Source organism: Melopsittacus undulatus, chromosome 7 (genome assembly GCF_012275295.1).
Source record: "Melopsittacus undulatus isolate bMelUnd1 chromosome 7, bMelUnd1.mat.Z, whole genome shotgun sequence".
Taxonomy (NCBI): Eukaryota; Metazoa; Chordata; class Aves; order Psittaciformes; family Psittaculidae; genus Melopsittacus; species Melopsittacus undulatus.
Genome location: NC_047533.1, coordinates 15700674 through 15720169, shown reverse-complemented (window position 1 = coordinate 15720169; position 19496 = coordinate 15700674). Strand labels below are relative to the sequence as shown.

General features: G+C 37.8%; 1 protein-coding gene across 3 annotated transcripts; it reads right to left on the bottom strand.

The window, feature by feature from the left end:
• Positions 1-486: 486 nt before the first annotated feature.
• BST1 (bone marrow stromal cell antigen 1) lies at positions 487-18558 on the bottom strand. 3 transcript variants are annotated; one of them, XM_031048425.2, is made up of 10 exons: positions 18331-18558; positions 14408-14537; positions 13257-13392; positions 12693-12775; positions 12095-12171; positions 8429-8521; positions 7362-7448; positions 6806-6865; positions 5144-5269; positions 3608-3735 (listed from the first exon to the last, which is right to left on the bottom strand). In XM_031048425.2, exons 1-9 carry the CDS (start codon positions 18498-18500, stop codon positions 5263-5265), a joined length of 843 nt encoding a protein of 280 aa, XP_030904285.1. In that variant the 5' UTR covers positions 18501-18558; the 3' UTR covers positions 3608-3735; positions 5144-5262. The 3 variants fall into 3 exon arrangements, with proteins under 3 accessions (XP_005148537.1, XP_030904285.1, XP_030904286.1); XM_031048426.2 differs by having other exon boundaries at positions 3689-3735; positions 5140-5269; XM_005148480.4 differs by lacking the exon at positions 5144-5269 and having other exon boundaries at positions 487-3735.
• Positions 18559-19496: the final 938 nt, after the last annotated feature.

Below are 19496 nucleotides of genomic sequence, written 5' to 3'. Positions count from 1 at the left end.
TCTCCTCCAACCTTGCCTTAATAATTTGCAGGAAACTCGGATATCAGACACTTGCAGAGTAGAAACAAAATCTGGCAGATTATACTCTCCACCTCTTAAGTAAAATGGCAAGTAAATTTAGACTTGTCAGAAGATGGAATTTCAGGAAAAACCTGAAAATCAGAAAAACACTTGTCAAGTGGCTAAATTAAGATACTGTGCCTCCCCATACTGAGCTATTTTAGACCAAACTCCTTGGCCCTGCTTAAAGCACCCTTCTTCCACCTTACACTCTATTGCTGAAGTAGAATACAGCAGAATTATTTCTAGCTAATCCAATAGAAAAGAGAACTCTCAAAAGAGTTATCTTTCTTCGAACAACCAGTGTTATGCAGCTTCTTGAGGTTTCAGGTCAAGTTTCACTACACTCAAGATTGGTGGTCGGAAACAGTCCCAGCAGCTGAGTATCACATCAGGCCAATATGACAAAAATAAACACCAGCAGTATAAAAAGGGCAGAGAGGTGAACAAGTTGTCCTTGCTTTATTCTCATAACTTCTTTCTACAGAGCACTTGAGAGTTTGCATTTAAAAGCAGATGATCACAGCAGCTATGAGCAGATGAATATGTGTGCATGCACACACAAGGAATTACTCTGAATTAGGGTTCGGTTTTTGTCAGATACAATGACTGGAACACACACAGCAGAAAAAAATAAGTAGGTTAGCAGAAGAGGAGATTATATTTATTTCTATATAGGAATGAAAAGCATGATATAACTGAGTTCTTAAGTGGCCCACAAAATGGGAAAAGACAGGAAATACTCCTTTAGTAGCAGGAGCTTCCACAAGTCTGTCTGCAGAAATGCAGAACACCTTGTAATGCTCCTGTACATGCTGCTTTCATTTGCCTTTAGTTGGATATTAACAGACTTATACAGGATTATGGCATCCAACTGGATTCAGAATGAAGAGATACTTGTAATGTTTTCGACGAAACACTTCCCCCCTTGAGTTCAGGCCTGGAGATGGCTGGTTTTGCAGTATTGCCAGTACAAGTAGGAATGATTGAAACATTCTGAATACATATTTGAAGCACCCTGCTGAACATCATGGAGAAGGGCAGATGCCTTTTGGACATTATGATTTCTCCAAATTTGGCACAGCTGTTACATGAGACATTGCTAATCAGCGCAGTTACTGAGTGCTCAAGCCAGAGCACAGACATACCTGCTCGATTCTCACAACATAAGTGTAAAATATATATGTAAATAGCACTATTCATATACTTTGTAAACACAGAAATAGAGATAAAGGATTATCTTGCTCACAACTTTTTGTCCATGTCTCTCACTCCCTCTGGGAGTAACAACTGGCCTTATTGTTTCTCACTTTGCTGACACATCTGCCCCTCTGCTTCTGAGATGCCAGTCACAATGTTCTTTCATACAGATTAAAACCATTATATTAAACTCAGAACAAACAATACTCACTCAGCTTAAAATTTGCTGTCTTTTAGATATCAGGAAGTCTATGTGTCTAAAACTTTCACACCTTTTTTTTCCACAGCTATACTAGTTGGTCAGGTAAAAATCTTTATGGATCTTCCCAAGATTTTCCAGTAAGTTTGAGACACTTTATTCAAATGACACTGGAAGAAAAAACTGCTACTGAGTTGAAGCAACAGGAAAAGAGGCAAGAACGTTAGAAATAAGGAGACACTGCAGTAGGCTTCTGATTGTGTTGCTCTTGATACAAGGTTATGCAGTAAATGACTTCAAATTTGAATTGTGTCTACCCTATTTTGTATTTTACTTTTTTTTCCAAACAGAATTATTTAGCACTTCCTACAGTGTGCTTGGTGTCATATGTATGGGCCAGCACCGACTGTGCTGCTGGAGTGGATTGCATCTAGAGGCTGGAAAGCAAAAGATGGCCAGCTGGGATGCTTGGCTTGTGGGTGGAAGTTGCCTGAGGCACGTGGCTTGTTAGTGATATTAAGCTATTCTCTGAATCCTGCACACACTATAATGTACAGGTCAGTGGGTAGGACAACACTAGAGCAAACGGTGGCTTGGACACCTATCTTTGAGCACTGTCTCTACAGCCTATAGTCCAAAATTTGCTATGATGTGATCTTCTGTGGACAAATCAAAGACTGATCAAAACTGCTTGGATTCAGTTATCTGAGATGTCTCTGATACCTCTCATTATTCTGGCAGATGCTGTTAAGGATAGCATCAAACAAGAAATAAAAATAAGGAGGATGTTGAAAGGACTAATCAAAGGATTAATGTTTCAGCATAGGTAGGGAACAATTTTAAGTTGTAATACAGCCCAGATTTTGAACGGTCTGTAACTTCTGATTTCATTACTTCTGCAAGTGTCTGAAGCGGACACAAAAGACCTTAAAGCTGGAGCCTAAACCCATCTGTGACTTAGGCAAATGCAACTATGTGTATAATATAAAGGGATTTGCATTAAAACCAAATTAAAGGTTATTACAGAAATGGAAGGAAGACAAATGAGCAACAACAACATACTGTAGGTAGCTTTTCTTTCAAACATACAATGTGATATTGTTGTACCAGGGACTGAAAGGATGCAGATCTACTATGGAGCCCTAAATCAGATGCACTGAGATAACAGGAATATCCTATCCCATTTTCTGACAACATGTATAAATAACACAGAACCTAACAGTATGTGCACCAAAATTCTAATTCAGGTTATTTTCTAGAAGAACAAATTTTTTTCCAAAGATTTATGTGCCATCTTGGTAGCTGCATTTGTTGGTGGTTTAGAGGAATAACTAGTTGGAATTCTTAGATAATTCACAAAAATAATTTAAGGGACCTTCAAGATGGCATCTGCTCTCTCCTCAATATATTCTGAAGCATGCTAACTGAGTTCACTGCAAGCAGGCAGATGCCTGACTTGGCAGGTTCTTGTCTGAATTTGATATGCCATAAATTACATTCACGATGATCAACCATCACATCATCATGGAAAAACTGTGGAAATTTCTAGAGCTGGTTTTCCTGACTATGGACTATGACATGGCCAGAAAACAGCCAGCTGAGGAACAGCTTGTGGATGATGAAACAATCGATATTAAGTGGGAAAATACTATGTGCAAACATGCAAGCCAGAATCTTGCTGTACAACAATTTCAGATAAGTTTGGCCTGAGTTCTGGACCACTTATTGAGTGATCAAAGCTCTCTTCCACCTGAATTCATATTTCCCCTTCCCTAAACACAATAATCAGACACTAAGTTTCCAAGGCCAAATGCTAGGGTTGATTTCACAAACAAGTAAGCTGTGTGGGAGACGTATGACAGGCCCTATTTCACTTATCTTTCTGAAATACGTTAACAGGAAGTATTATTCTCAATTTAATTCTGGTGAGTAAAAGGAAAGAGCAATGGATTCAAGAAAAGGAAATAAAGGGTGAGACTTTCAAGCAGCAGTAGAATAATTTTTGATACTAAAAGTAGCTGGTATCTAAATAGAAGACTCCTGGTTTAAATATGCAGGTGTGGTAGTCCAATAAGTAGGGTGAAACTGCATTTAGAAATCAGTTGATGTCAAATTTATAGCCCGCTAAGGCAAACAGAGGATATGGATGCAGTTGATTAACTTAGTACACTAAAGCAAATCTGAACAAAAAGCCTACAAAAGAAACAAACATGAGCTTGTTCCAGCTGCCTCCTCTGTCTGAAGATATAGGTCCTCTTTGTGCTGCTGGTGCAGATCTGAAGAAAAGAAAACAAACAGGATGTTCACAGCACAGAGCTGACTTAGGATTCTTTTAAATATCAGGCAGTTGTAGCCAAGGATGAAGTTTGCAGTCCAAGTGCTAAGCTAGAAGTTTCTTTGTAAGAGCTTGTCACCAGATTCCCTTTGGCTGTCACAATGTTATAAACAGGATATTTGCGCAAAAAGCCCTGGGAACACTTCTTTCTACCTGAATACCCAATCCTCCTTGTTTCTCCACAACCGTCTCTGGTCTTATGCTTGAGATTGTATACAGCAATTCTAGACAGCAGTGGTCCTAAAGGTCTATTTTTACAGCAGTTGATTCAACAGTATCCAGATCCACTTCTAAGCCCCCCTGACATTGCAGTAATGCAAGTAATAAATACCTCTACTAATAGGTTGCATGTGGCTTCCTTTCTATTCATGGTTTGCAAGCCATCTACGCCATCTAGTGGGTAGTTTTTTATTTACACGTTTTCTTCAAATACCAGGGTGACAAGAAGCCCAAATCCAAATTTTGACTCAACAGGACCATAGATTAAGTTTGCAGAGGAGTTAAGAGCCACTATTGCTAACCAAGAAGACCCAGGTATATTACTGCACCTTATAGGCCATCCCTCTGCCACCCTGACACAGCTTTCTCCTTTGGTATCCCAATGTAACAGAAATTATGGAAACAAAAAAAGTCACTTGGCCAATTTTGTTTTGTGGCTCGGGACATTACTCTCCAGAGGCTGAGAAGGCAGCTACTAGTACTGTAACAGCAATCAGCCATTGTGAAAGGGGATGTAACAGAGCCTGCATGCCTGAATATTCTCACTATTTATTATAGAAGTGTATACACTGAGCACACATACTCTTGCAAGGGAAACATTTCCTGACAGATAACATGTTCTTAATAGTGACATCCCTACTGACCAAACTGTTCCCATGTCAGTTAATGGACTGTCAGAGCGCAGAGATCCATCTACAGAGAAAACAGATCTAAAAGATAATCATCAAATAATTTATATACCTCTGCATAAGGGCAGCTAATTTCAAGGCAATGTTATTTATTGCAGAGGAGTGATTTGGAGAAGAGTGTAAGTATTTATTGGCTTGAAGTATTTTAGCTATGTAAATTTCAGGGAAAGGTAATGATAGCATTCAGACTCTGACCTGATTAGGGATAGCATAGATAAGAAGTGAATCAAGCCTCTTACACTGCCATCTATACAGGAGGGGATAGAAGGCTCAGGAAGGCAAGAAGCAAAGAAACTTCCTAAGGAGGATGACAGATGAACTGCTTAGAAGCTACCCCAGGAGAGTATGAGACTGGTGCTTAGAATACACTAGTGATTATGTTAATTTAAGGACCAGTGTGTGGATGGAAAGGAAGGGGTGGTTGCTCCCCTGCTTACATACTGCAAGTATTATGTGGTAATACTGGAGAACTGGTATTCTCATCCCTTAGGAAAAAGACATTAATGGTTTCCAAAAGCCTTCTCATCCAGGTTTCCTCACAAAACTTTGAGGGAAATGGTTTAAAACCTGGGAGAGGAGAAAAAAATTCTGTTAAGAGTTCACAAGGTTATATATTTTGAAGTCCTGTAAAGTGCTTTTCCTCCTATTTGTTAATATTGCCATCATATTCAGAACTGCAATTTTGCATGGGGCAGCTGTATTTTCTTTTGACACATGAATAAAAGCCTTACCATTCACTGGCAGAACAAGGAAATCCTATTTTAACCCACCATGCAAGCAGTTATCTAGCAGCAAACAAATGCCAAACAGGACTGAAAGCCTGTTCTATAATCTACTACCTACGAGTCCAGAGCTATCTGATATGTAAAATGCAACCATTTTCATCACACATTTATAGGTTGGTGCTGGGATATAATTTGGATGTAAGAATAAATCTTGCATGACAAGGTAAAAACTTTCAGTGACCATCAGGAACAGGGGGTGTAAGGTGTACACTTTGTAAGGTTATATTCAAAATGGAACATATGCTACAGAAAGTGATTTACAACACCTTTTCTGTACTGCACGAAGCATTACTGCCACACAACCAAAGTCAGGCTAGCAGGAGTTGCACCTCTCTGCTGCCATAACCAGGAGCAGCAAAACAGGTTTTTCATAGCAGAAGTTATCACTGCAGTATTACATAGGTATTAATATACAAAAGATTTGCAGGTGCTTGCATTAGGGCAGAAAGGACAGTAGGAGATAAGATATGGCCAAATGTATGGATTATGCATAAAAATAATGTAATTCAAGAATAACTTTTATGCATCCATATATCCTGCTACTTTCCAAACTGTGAGGAAGTTTTCATATTTGGATGTTCAAGTACCTTATGCATACCTACACATGCAGCAGCATATAGATTAAGAAATTTAGTTATAATTGAAAGCAGTCATCTTTACTGTAAATTTACTGAAATACGCAATATATCAATTTAATCTGCTTTTTATAATAAAGCAAAATACAGACAGAAAGAAAGGCTATAAAACCTAGTTTGCGAGTGATGCTTACTGAGAAAGTTATATGTTGGATGTAATATGCATTCTCTGCAGATAACCTACTGGCCCAAAGTAAAGGCATTAAAATACAGAAATTGGGTTTGCACAAAAAATGAAAGATTAAAAAAAAAATTCTCAAAATTTGGAATTGAAAGTTCTACTACTTGGAGAAATGCCCTTTAGATCTGTTGCCATTTGACCTACAATTTCATTATTCACAGAAGAATATCAATGAAAGCAATTTAAAATTTGTAATAGATTTTGCATCAAAACACTGATATATACAAACTTCATCCATACCCTCAGTGATACAAAGTGTGATTGTGCGATTGATGAACTGATTAACACCCAATTTTGAATAGCAGGTGGTCACAGACAATTGTGTGCAATTTGTAGATAGAAACTGCTTGCTCAATACACAGTAAGTAATAAATTCAAAAATACTGCATATTGCATATGGGTGATAGATAATAGATGGTAGAGGTGGAATATGTTGAACTGTTGACTTCTGCATTATTTGGTTGTAATGACACTGAGGATGGGTTGAACTTCTTTTACTTACGATGAAAGGGTACACTTAGGATCATCAGGATAATCCACACAGAGTAAGAACATTACAGACCTGCGAAGATATCATTTTATTTAGCATCTTTCAAGCAGAAAAATGAAGAAAACAAATGAAAAAATCCAAAATAAAATCAACAGTATTATCATGTCTAAAGCTTCCCTTCAATTATATTTATCTTGCAATCTAGTGTAAATAACTAGAGCTGTGAATACTACTGTGAATAACTAGTAATCCTGCAGATTACTAGTCGTTTTAACTGTTGTTTGGATTTTCAATCTAAATACAGATTTTATAATAAAGTGGAATACCTGAGGCCATCTTCTGTGTCTGATATTGGGTAATTAATTATACAATTATACAATATGGTGTAGTGTTCTGGTCAATGCATGGCTGAAAAATGCCAAGTCCAAAAAATGTGTCATCACCCCTCCAAGATATCAGTCTCTTACTGAAGACACAAGATTAATTGCATTTCAAAAGGTAAGAAACCATTTAGAATAGATGAGATGCTTCTGCAAATACACTATAGTAATGAAGGAATTTCACTTACTTGTAATTGTCAGTGCAGATGACATCATAACCAAGGGTTTTCAATCTGTTTTCTAGTTTCTCTACAGTATGAGTTCCACAGGAATCTCTGTGAGAAAGATTTTAGGATTATTGCATTTCTTTTCACTGAACCTGATGGAATTAGTAAAGTAAATCCCCATTATTTTGGCTCTTCTGTATTCCTTAACACTTACATAAAACTGGTGTGCAATGCTATTTATAATGCCTCATTTTCTTACAGTCATTTAATATTTTATACTCAGTTTGCAGATACTGGAAGGTTGGCTTCAGTCACTGTAGTAGCACTTACAGATTCTATTAATCAATATTCCCATATCTAATATTTCACTAGACAAACAGAAAAAGAGCTAGCTACTTTTGTAAAATAATAATGAGTGTTTCATTTGTAATATTCTTTGGCAGGTATTTAGGTGGTGCTAAAGTTGATGCCAGCTGTTTCTACAGAATAAGCTGGTTATAATAAATTAGAATTATTCTTGTTGTTAGGCAATTGCTCTCTTCCTTGAATACAGAACAGAAAAACACAAGGAGAAAATAAAAAACCCCAAAAACCCAGAAATAATCCTAAAATGCAGCTTCTGTGTCTAACAATGAGTTTTTAATTTATGGTCTAATTGCCAAAAGAAAGTTTATCATAGTACAGAATCTCATGAGGCTTCTAAAACTTGCACCAACATAAAGTATTAAGGCTACTTACTCATTGGGCTGTAAACACTCATGACTAAATAACCATAGAATCATAGAATCGTAGAACAGTTTGGGCTACGAGGGACCTTCAAAAGTTATATAGCCCAGCCCCTGCAATGAGCAGGGATGTCTTCAACTAGATCAGGTTGCCCAGAAACACATCCAGCCTGGCCCTGAATGTCTCCAGGGATGGCACATCCATAACCTCTCTGGGCAATCTGTGACACGGTTTTACCATGGTTTTACCACCCTCAGCCTATTGCAACTGCTATGAAAATATAACTAAACAGAAAGATAAGGTGAATTTTTATTTACAAGTCCAAATAGGAGAAATTGACCTTTATGGAAGACGTAACTTACATATCTGGTCCTTCAATATCATCCACAACCCAGATGGCAATTTGTGAGATTTTGTCTTTCTGAAGATTAGGTATTTCGTAATCTGCAAAAAAACTAATTCAAGAAACAAATTTTTAGAACTATAAAGAACAAGAAAAATAAATAACCTTTTCCCCTTTGCATTAATGAAGGCTTTGATCCTTCTTAGGATATGGGCTTGCTCAATTTTTACATTTATATCTAATGATTACAATTAGACTCAACACAGAGCAGAAAAACTCTGATTCACATTCTGTATGCCCTCAAAGGTCAAAAGCATTTAATCAGAAGATTTGTTTTCATGTTCTTTATCTTAGAAGGGCTCAGCTGAAAAAAGGTTACAACTTAAGAGGTGAACCAGAATGAAGGGAACTTTTCAAAATGCAAAAACAAAACCAAAAACATTCGATAGTAAAAAAATAAAAAGGTCACTCTTGTAGTTACTGCTTTCAGACATGTCCTGGGTTCGGCAGTAGCAGCCATTTTTCTCCTTCTCAGTAGCTGTCACAGTGCTGTGTTTTCGACTTTAGTCTGAGAACAGCACTGATAACACCGACGTTCTTAGTTGTTGCTAGGTAATGCTTACGCCGATCAAGGACTTTTTAGTCTCAAGCTCTGCCAGTGAGGAGGGGCACGGGAAGCTGGGAGGAAGCAGAGACAGGACACTTGACTCAAACTAACCAAAGGGATATTCCATACGACGGCATGTCATGCCCAATGTATAAACCGGAGGGAGGCTGAGATTGCTGCTCAGGTCAGGCTGGGTATCACTTGGCGAGTGGTGAGCGGTTTTATTGTGCATCATTTGTGTTTATTGTTTTCTTTTTCTTTTCTCCTTTTAGTTTTATATTCTCTTCCCTTGTTATTCCCTTATCATTATTATTATTGGTGGTAGCAGTAGTGGTTTTGTGTTATACCTTAGTTACTGGACTGTTCTTACCTCAACCTGTGGGATTCCCACTGTTGTGGTGTAAGCCCAGCAGTAACTCAGAACCACGCAGCCGTGCGCCCACTTCCCCCCCCCCCCCCCTCTTCTTCCCTCCAGCTCCTGGAGAAACAGGGAGGAGAATTGAAAGCATGTAACTCCCACGGGTAACTAAGGTAAACACAAACCACATTTTTTTCTACAAGAGAAATAGATTTCAATGTACAAAATCACAGCCACACTAACATGAAGTATATATGTCTAGGATATCCCTAGCTTAGGAAATCTTCCACTTTATTGCTTTGTGTAGGTATTTAAGTAACTATCAAAATAAGATAATAAAGTGGCGACTAAATCACAGAATCACAGAATGGTTTGGGTTGGAAGCAACCTTAAAGCTCATTCAGTTCCAACGCCCCTGCCACAGGCAGGGACACCTTCCATTAGAGAAGGTTGTCTCAAGCTCTCTCCTACCTGACCTTGAACACTTCCAGGGATGGGGCAGCTACAACTTCTTGGGGCAACCTGTTCCAGTGTCTCATCACTTTCACAGTAAAGATTTTCCTCCTGGTAACTAAAGATGCCAAATCTAAAGGATTATTTTAGTGTCTGTAAACTGTTTTTTGTTTTGGGTTGTTTTTTTTTTTTTTTTGTGAGAGGCAGGCATTTCAAAGCTACAGATTTCAAACCATTCCAGCAAGATGTACTGTAATGATTTCCAACCTTTTAATTGCTCTCATTTTTTATTTTTTATTATTCATCAGAGAGTTTATAATGTCTGCGTCTGCACTGAATGCTTGGTCCAACTCTGAGCCTAGGTGTGTGCTCTAATTCACCCATTATGGATCTTCTTAAATGTCTACCTCTGGGATGCAGTGTCTCTTAGCCCCTTTCAATGTTCTAATACCCCCCAGACTAGAAGGGACTGTTGGCTGTCACCTCCTGGATGAGACCAACAGTGGCAATGTGATAACAGCTTTACCCTCCTGGTGCCTGCAGGCAAACTACTGGTGCGCTGGCAGGGAAGCAAAAGACCTGGTGGTTGCCAGTATCTGCTGACAGTCAGCCAAGACCTGCTCATGGAGTTAGAAAGTTTAACATTCTGGAGAAGCAAAAGCATTTGACACTGTCCTGCATTCCATCCTTGTCTCTAAATTGGAGAGACATCAATTTGATAGATGGACCACTCAGTGGATAAAGAACTGGCTGGATGACCGCATGCAAAGAGCTGTGGTCAACGGCTCAATGTCCAGCTGGAGACCAGTAACAAGTGGTGTCCCTCAGGGATCAGTGTTGGAATTGGCAACAATGATGAGGAGGCAGATAGCAGCAGTTGCCAACTCTGGACAAATATGGCTAACTAGAGACCAGTAGCAACAACAGCTGATTTACCTGTCTGTTCAGGGTGTCCAAGCCTTTCTTAAATACATAGTGAAAATATAACCAAAGACAAAGATTTCAATTTTTTTTACCCACTTGTTCATTCACATGTATGTTATTGCCAGCAAAATGCAGCTTCCTCCAAAGTACAAATGAATCCTTAACTAGAGTCAGAAACTGTGGAGGAACAATGTACCACTGACTTCGGAACACCTATTTTTGAACTGGCTAATAAGGAATCTGTAAATTAACAGAAAAAAAAGTGAATCTGTTTCTGAAATAAGGCATCTACACTGGATTTTTGGCTCTGCTCTGCTGCCAGCTATTGTCATCTGCAGAAGACTTGATCCCAGCTGACAACCTGCCCAACCCAAGAGGATTATATGCCTTCTTGATTAGTTGAAAGCTGTGTACAGAGATGGACCTCTGGGGGATGGAGGTAAGTAGGTAGTAGGTGTTTTGGAACAGATGGTTCTTGCTTCTCTCCTATATGGAGATAAAATTAACTTTTCAATGATTACTTCTAGTGCACAGTGAACACACAGGAGAAGGATCTGTTCTATGGGTCTTTTAAACACATCTTTTTGGTCTGCCTTGGACAGGACTCAAGGTAAGGAAAGATGTAGTTACCTGAGGTAAGGAAAGATATATTTTCATCAAAGCTGGAAAATCATTATAGCCACATATTCAGTAAAAGTTCTCAAGGGTGTACTTTTACAGTAAGTTTTATATATAAGCTTAGATGAACTTGTGCATAGTGCTACATTTGTAAATCAGAAAAAAACATCTGTCCTTAATACATGAGGGAAGAAGGAGAATAGGAAGGTAATCCTTGCTATTATTCTTCTCAACAAGCTTTTTTGCTTTCTTAAGCCAAATCTTTCTTCTACCTCCTCTTTTGGTCTTGAAGAAACAGCAGGTAAAAGTATTTTCCCTATAGAACTTACCAAGTTTGTTCCTAGGCCTGACAGAGGCTACACTCCTTGTAATGATGTCCTCTCCTTGGAGATGTCCCTTAATAGAAATTTTGTAATGCTCATCCTTTTGAAAACATGCACATTTTGCCACAGTATGTGGGCTTACTTAAAGAATGCTTTCAAAGAACATTTATCCTGCTTGCCACAGCAGTTTGTAAAATGCAGGAGTCCAAAGGATTGTTTCCATCCATTTCACATTAATTCCTGCATCTGGGGACAATTAACAGTTGTCCCCACAACACAGCAGACTTTGATGCAACAGGTTCTTTTAGCCACCTTCCCATGCAGGAGAAAACCCAAACAACTGATTGACCCTTTTTTTGCAGGCATCAGACCATTTACACATAATTAAGTCAATTTTCTTACCCTGGTTCTGGATAAGCTCCTCCAACTGCGGAACCATTCAACAAGACATGTATCACCCCTGAACTGTGCTGTGCATACTGCAATAGATAACAGGTTTTTTTTAGAACTTACAGATTTGTTACATGACTTGGTATTGTATTGCATGCATCAGTGACCAAAGAAAGAGTTTTATCAAGAAGACATTATCAGAGTTGTGACAATAATACTAAACTAGCAGCGTAGCAGGTCACTGCAGTAGAGAGGATATGAACTAAATAGCCAGAGCATTAAATCAATACATCTAAAACTATTTTCTAACACCTATAAATAGTTTCTTCAGCACAGGAAGAAAGCTTTTTGGCACTCTGTGTTGGGTTTGATCTATGAATTATGCTTAATATATACTAAGCTAACAGATTTTTAATGTATTATCTAGCTAAGGTGAAAGTTATGTTCCTCTTGCTAGAATACTGCACCCAGTGTAAAGCACTGTATTTGTATCAGAGGAACTAATCTAACACAGTTACAAACTTAAACCTGGTCTGATCCCATGATGTTTCTCTGAATCACCCAGGACACACTCAGTAATGTATGAAGTCAGCACTAATGAATTATTTACAGTGATTGAGGCCATTCTCCAGAAAGATTCCACTGCATTGTTTTCACATTCCTCCGTGGTAGGGCAGGATTCATAGTCCAGTTCTGTAGGAAGGCATATGATTTATGCTATTAGAGAGATAATTAGGACTGTGAAAACTGATATTAGAAAACAATTAAATATATTTGTGCATTACTTACTAAACATAGAAGATGATCTGACACAACACTGACAGTTGTATTTTTTTCTATCATTTTCCATCCTGTGCACTTCACATAAACAGTGACATTCTGTGGATTCAGTTATTTGGCTAAAACAGCTTTAACACTGCATCTGGGATGCAGAGAGCTTTGCATTCAGAGGATTAAGAAGGAGGTTTATCTCCTGCGCCTCACTGTTTAGATTTCACTGTGTGCTCCCCTGACCACAACGTTACATATTCACACAAAACAGAAGAGAATGAGATGGTGAAGCTCGCTCTGATTTTTCATAGAGTAAGAGCAAAACTAGGTCCTCCAGAACACAGCAGTTGTTCTCCACTGTGGTTTTAAACACAGATGTTTAATATAGTACACATTGTCTTACCAATGCTGTTTGCCTGCCCACACCAGTTTAGAAAATCTCCAAAGAAGCCAAACAGAGTATCAGCCAGAGACATGTAGCGCTGGCCCCTGCCAGCAAAGCTGTTGACTAGCAGATGATTATTTTCCCAGAAGAGAGACTACATAAAAAAGGGGGGGGGGGGGAGAGAGAAGAGAAGAAATGAACAAATGAAACATCACATGGGCATGGACACACTGAGATTATGGGGTGCTCAAAACAGTTTTAAACATGTTTTGGTATTCTTTCAAAATCAAGCTAATAACTTGAAATGTTAGCTATATCTTTAATGGAACACAGTTGTTTGGGATTTTTTTTGTTTATTTTTTTTCCAGTGATGTAAATTCTGATCACTAGAGGCTTGAGGAGTATTTATACCATGATAGGAATGGATATAGACTTATATTAAATATAGTTAGGCCTAGCTTTACCTTCCTCAGCAGACAGATTTAGGAAAAGGGAGAAAAAAGGGAAGACATTTATAAGGCAGATATATTTTACCAGGATTCTCTCACACTGCTATGTTGGCTTATGGTGTGAACAAAATCATTCATCTAGCTATTATTTCTGTGCTTGCAGAACTCTTTCATGAATTAAGCTATGTTGACAGTAGTATTTGTTGGTTTTGCTGGTACCATTTAGAGATAAGGAATAACTGTGCTAAACCTAAAACTGCTTTAAAGCACCACCTTTTAGAGAAGGCCAAAGCACACACTCTGATGGTGTGAAGAGCAGTGGTCTTTGCACTTTTCACAGTCCTCTGCAACTGCTAGCACATCAAACCCTTACTGTTTTCTAGCACATAATGGAGTCCTGTCAATTTCTGCTTATGTTTGTTTAATGTGTCAATGTTTAACATGTCATTAACTATGACAAAGCACCCAGTACAGCAGGAAAAAATGGGGGATCTTTGTAAAAAAAATAGAGAAGTTGCTGAAAAGTTACTGCATAAAATAAACACAGCCAAACGCATTGAAAAATGCCATCAAGCCAGAGTCTCATTTGTAAACTACAGACAGGCCAAAAATAATGAACCATGAGTCAGTCACATAATGACTCTTGGTCAATTTTGAACTGTGTCACGGAAAATTTGCTCAATGTCACAGGACTGTTAACATAACATTAATAATCATTACCTTGTTAGGTGGAATTGTGTGCAATGACAGGTTGATAAATAATTCATAGTCCTTAGGTAGAATGTTGCAAGGGTCCTTGTTAATAAATGCGTTTTTAAATGCTTCCCATATCTCTGAACAGTTTTTCTCTCTGTAATCATTGAAACAAATAGCAGAGTTTTCTCAAAGCAGAGCAAGGAAGTTATTTGTTCCCAAATTCTTCAAATTCCCAAATTAAAACCACTACAAGTTTGAGATAGAAAACTGAAGTAAGAGTGGTAGAAAACTTGTAACCCAGGAAGAGCATATACATTTTGTCTTTTTCTGACTCCTAAGAGCAGCAGATTAGGAAGAAATAGCAATGAAAATATTAGGATTGATAGTGTTGAATTAGATACACATGGTATTTCAACAAAAATCTGAGAAGGTACACTCTGCACAATGACCTTATTATCCAGCATTGTAGAAATACTAAAGAAAACAGCTTTCTTTGAAATTTTCCAGATTGAAAATGCCATTTCAATTAAAGAGTAGCTAAACGTGCAAACCTACTGAAACATAAAATTACTCTTAAAATGTCAGTTTCAAATGCAAGAGTTGTTACTGGGAAGTTTTGATAGTAGAATAATGGTTTTGATGGAGAGATATTTTCTGTGTATATAAGCCCTAGGATTATGCAACTTTACCTTCCTGGAAGGAGTACAGTGACTGTGTGGGACATGTACTGTCACTGCACAGCAGCTACAAGAATATTGTTAGGATTCAGCATTGTGAAGGGAGGCCTGAAATAAGATGCTATGCTTTCACTTCAACATTTCCCTTCTTCCAGCTCTGCCCTGGGGACAATAATCTGCGGGGCCATCTAGGAAGCGTATCTCTCTGGATTTGCTGGATCTCATCTGTCACAGCTCTGAGCTCGCCTGGAGTAATTAAAAAGAGAATTGCTACTTTCACCACTTTCACACAGTACCTTTCCCACATATGCTGTGACAATATCTGTGCTTGGAATACTCTGCAGAACAGAATAATGTATATTAAGAGCATACAGCATCCTAATGTGAACAGCTGTAATTGCAAAGCTCTAGGTTGAACAACAGTAGTCCTGTTAAGTAAACCAAACATTACCATTAAGTGTTTTGCTCATTTAATGTCATCCATATACAGCAGGGTTTCTGCTGGCGCTACACCTCGTGACATCCTTTAAGGAGCTGCTTTGTGATGCTGAATGTCACAGATACTTTAAAGGACCCCTTGTGATGAGCTAAGCAGCTCCCATGCAGGAAACGGATCACAGATGATCTTACAGTTATCCCTAGTCATGCTTCCAACAGCTATATAAAAAACTCCAAAATATCATAAGCAAATATGGGATCTTGATCTGATCTTCAGTGATGCAACATGACCCTTGTTCAGTAGTTCCAATGTTTAAATACCTTTACTTGATAAAAGGATTTGCACCCTATTTCTGGTTTCAAGGTGTTAGCTTCTGATAATGGTGCATGTCTCATTCTGCTAAAGAGCTGCCTACTGTAAGCACTCCTTATTCATGCCAGTACTTGTCAATTATGATCAACTGAACTGTTAACACCTTTCCTGACAGTTGAACCCATCAGTAATTTTCTGGTTAATTCACATACTGCATTTTTTTTTTCTTCCTGTCTTCTCATGCAGGTGTGAACAGCTTGTACACCAAAAGGCTTATTCTGCTCCATTACTCAAAATTTCTTAGCTGGCAAAAACACTTTTTGAAACTACAGGGTGGGGAAGGACTGTAGTTCAGACAATACCTTCCAATCTTAATAGGCATTAATAAGCCATATTTATTTCCTACTAGTCAGTCAAAAAAACTGTTTTCAGATCTTCCATTATATACTGCAAATAAAGAAATATGGGGAAATGCGCTGCAGAAACATTTGTGTGACATAGCATGCTCCTATAAGAAATCAGATTTTCATTCAATTCCCTCACTTCTACATGACATTCTACATTTTGTAAAATACGTCTCTTAATTGCCTCTCTTTTAAGATAAGGAAAAGTTTTTCTTACGCTTCTATAGACACTTCTATGTTTTAATTGTGCTGCAATGTAAAGGCATGCCATGCTAGCTTCTCTTCTGTTAGCAAAGTAGTTTTAAAAAATTATTCTATTTGCCCATAAATTTAGAAGGAAAACTTACTCAGGTGGCTATTCCTCTACAAAAGCTAGCCTGGGGGCAATTAAGAAACAATGAATAAAAAGGGTTACAAATAATTAGAGTATCTGCTTTGCACTTGTGCAATAAGAAATTTCCATTCTGTTTAGATTACACTATTTGCTTATAGACCTAAGGGAAAGAGAAAAGAACACATCATATGAAATTAATTGTGCAGCTCTTTTTTTTTATAATGATATTTGGGCCTTCTTTCAGGAAAGCATTGCTAATGTCCAGCCTGGCTTCAGGCTATTCTGAGAAAGAATACTCTGATAAATGTGTTCAGACATCTCAATTTTAAAGTTCTATTGTGAAAATGTCACAGGGACTAATTAGACCACAAAACAGTCATAAGCATAGGACATATAGAAATACTTTTTAAGAACACTCTGTTTACATTTCTAAAAGCCAAAATCAGTTAATGATAAAGTTAATATTTCCAGAATAACAATTCCTATGTTGCTTTTTTAATGTATTAGTATTATTAATCATGTCCTGCTCACATATAAATGAAGTGACAACTGTTAACTCCAAGAACTCTACCTATCTAAAGCCTGCTGCAGACCAGACATCATATACTTACACAACTATCAACTGACTTAGGTTTTCATAGTTGATATCATATATTATATTGTACGTATGTGGAACACTATAGTTAAAGTTTACTGGCATCTTCCACAGTAATGTATTTATAAAATTGCCAGACTGGAATTCTTCAACTGAAATTTCAGTACCATTTTATTTGCATTAGGATGATTTCTTCTTTCATGGTGAACTGAACCAAAATGCTTCTGATAAGAGTGTTATTAGGAAGAAATGTTGGTTTGCCTTTGTAAAAAGCCATTAACTTGTTTTCAGCCCTGTATCTTCCTCTTTTGCAGCACGAACTGAAAATGAGAGGTTGGCGGAAGGAGGTGATATTTGCTGATATTATGAAACATAATCTAATCCTGTTTAAAACCATGCTTGACTGCTGCAGACCCACCCAGATCACCTCTGCAAATACCCCTTCAAACTAGCAGGAAAAAATTAAGCTACAGAAAAAAGAACTGAACTCAGGAGACTGTCCTTATTAATATCTTCCTTTTTACCAAAGCCCAAACAATGTTAAGGAAAGACAGAAAAAGCAGTCATTTTAGCAAAGTGTGTCACTTTTCTCCAGTTAGAATCTCAGAATCATAGAATAGTTAAGGTTGGAAAGGATCTTAAGATCTTAAGTTCTAACCCCCCTGCCATGGGCACAGACACCTCCCACTAAACTGTTCGGTGTAATTAACACAGACAATGAAAGCGCATGGGTAATCATACTTCAACAGTTGGTTACTACTTGATTTTTGAGGTGGATGAGCTAAATAATCTCTTTCAGTACCACAGGTTAGCTATAAAACGTGGTGCTTTCCTTTTTACATGACCTGACTGACATACAAGGCATGCAAAGTAAAGCTGGTCTTCCCAGGAGCACTGTCAGATTTGGTACTTAAGAAATACAGTCCCCACCATTTCTGTGTGTTCTCCTTACAGAACACTATGGCACTAGGGTAAAATGTGAAATAAAAAACTGCAGGAATAAAAATCTTGCTTTAATAACACTACTTTTATTAATATGACATCTGTCAAATTTAATTTTTTGTTTCCAGACAGCTACACTCGTGTTGGCTTCAACAGGATCACTTTCATGGCTAGAAGTGAAGCATAAGGCTTCTGATTAACAACCAGAACATAAAAAAATAATACAGAAACGAGCAAAACTTACCCCACAGCAGGATTCACAATCCTAATATAGTCATAGCATCTTCCAATGACAATACTTTCCAGGTTTTGTGTTGTACCTTCACCTTTCCATTTCCCTCCCTGCACTTCTGTGAAGCTGTTCATAAACAGAACAGAGACAAGTAAGAGAGATAAAAAAAGGCTCTTCATCATGAATTCCTGAGAAAAACAAGTCCTTTAAAAATTAAAAAAAAAAAAAAAGAAAGAGCATTAAATGCTACAATTTACATGGAAACCTGCAGGCTTAATGTTTAACATTTTCAGTACTGGCTATAGTTCTTTACACAGAAGACGAACTTGGACGGAAATCTGAACTTTGCTGGGACTGTCATGTAACTATTTCCTGGAACGATTACAGAACAGGGACACATCACTTCCTCAAATCTAACTGTTCCTCACTCAAAACCCGAGACTTTTAAGGTCATGATATTGCCACCTGCTGATAACTGAGAAGAATTACAGTTTATTTCAGTAAATGACGAAAAATCTCTTACAATTTCAGTACTTGCAATGTTTGCTCAATATTCATTGCCATGCTACACCTTCCTCACACATCACAAGTGTGTGAAAGCAACATGTTTTAGACCAGTTTATTTTCATTTCAGGGGGGCTATACTTTTTACTTACTTTTACTGCATCTATTTCTCTAACGGTTGAAAAAATGCTGAAATATGTATCAAGAACAACAAATATGAAATATGCAGATAAAGTAATGTTTGCATAAATACCAAATTCTCAGGTGATCTTCTGTCACACAGCAGGGGTAACATTTGTCAGCTCATTTTCCACCTTCCCCCTGGATACTGATAGCAGCATTTTGGAGCTATGAGTGTTAAAGTCTTCAGGCAGGTTCTCAACCATGATGAGAACCAAAAAGGTTGCCATACTTGCTGTGCATTGAAGAAATCTCTACAACTTCTAGGGTTACTGTTATCCTCCCTCCAGCTTCTTTTTCCTAAGCGCCTTGCTAAATCATCAAATGACATCAGTTAATCTAATCTTCTGTGTAAATATTCTGTGCAAATACAGTGACACTACCTTCTCCCCTTGAGAAAACAACAAAAAAAAAGTATTTTTCCAACCTTATTTTGTCCATGGACTCTCATTTCTGAGGAACATGCTGGTTCCTTTGCTCTTTCTATTAAATTG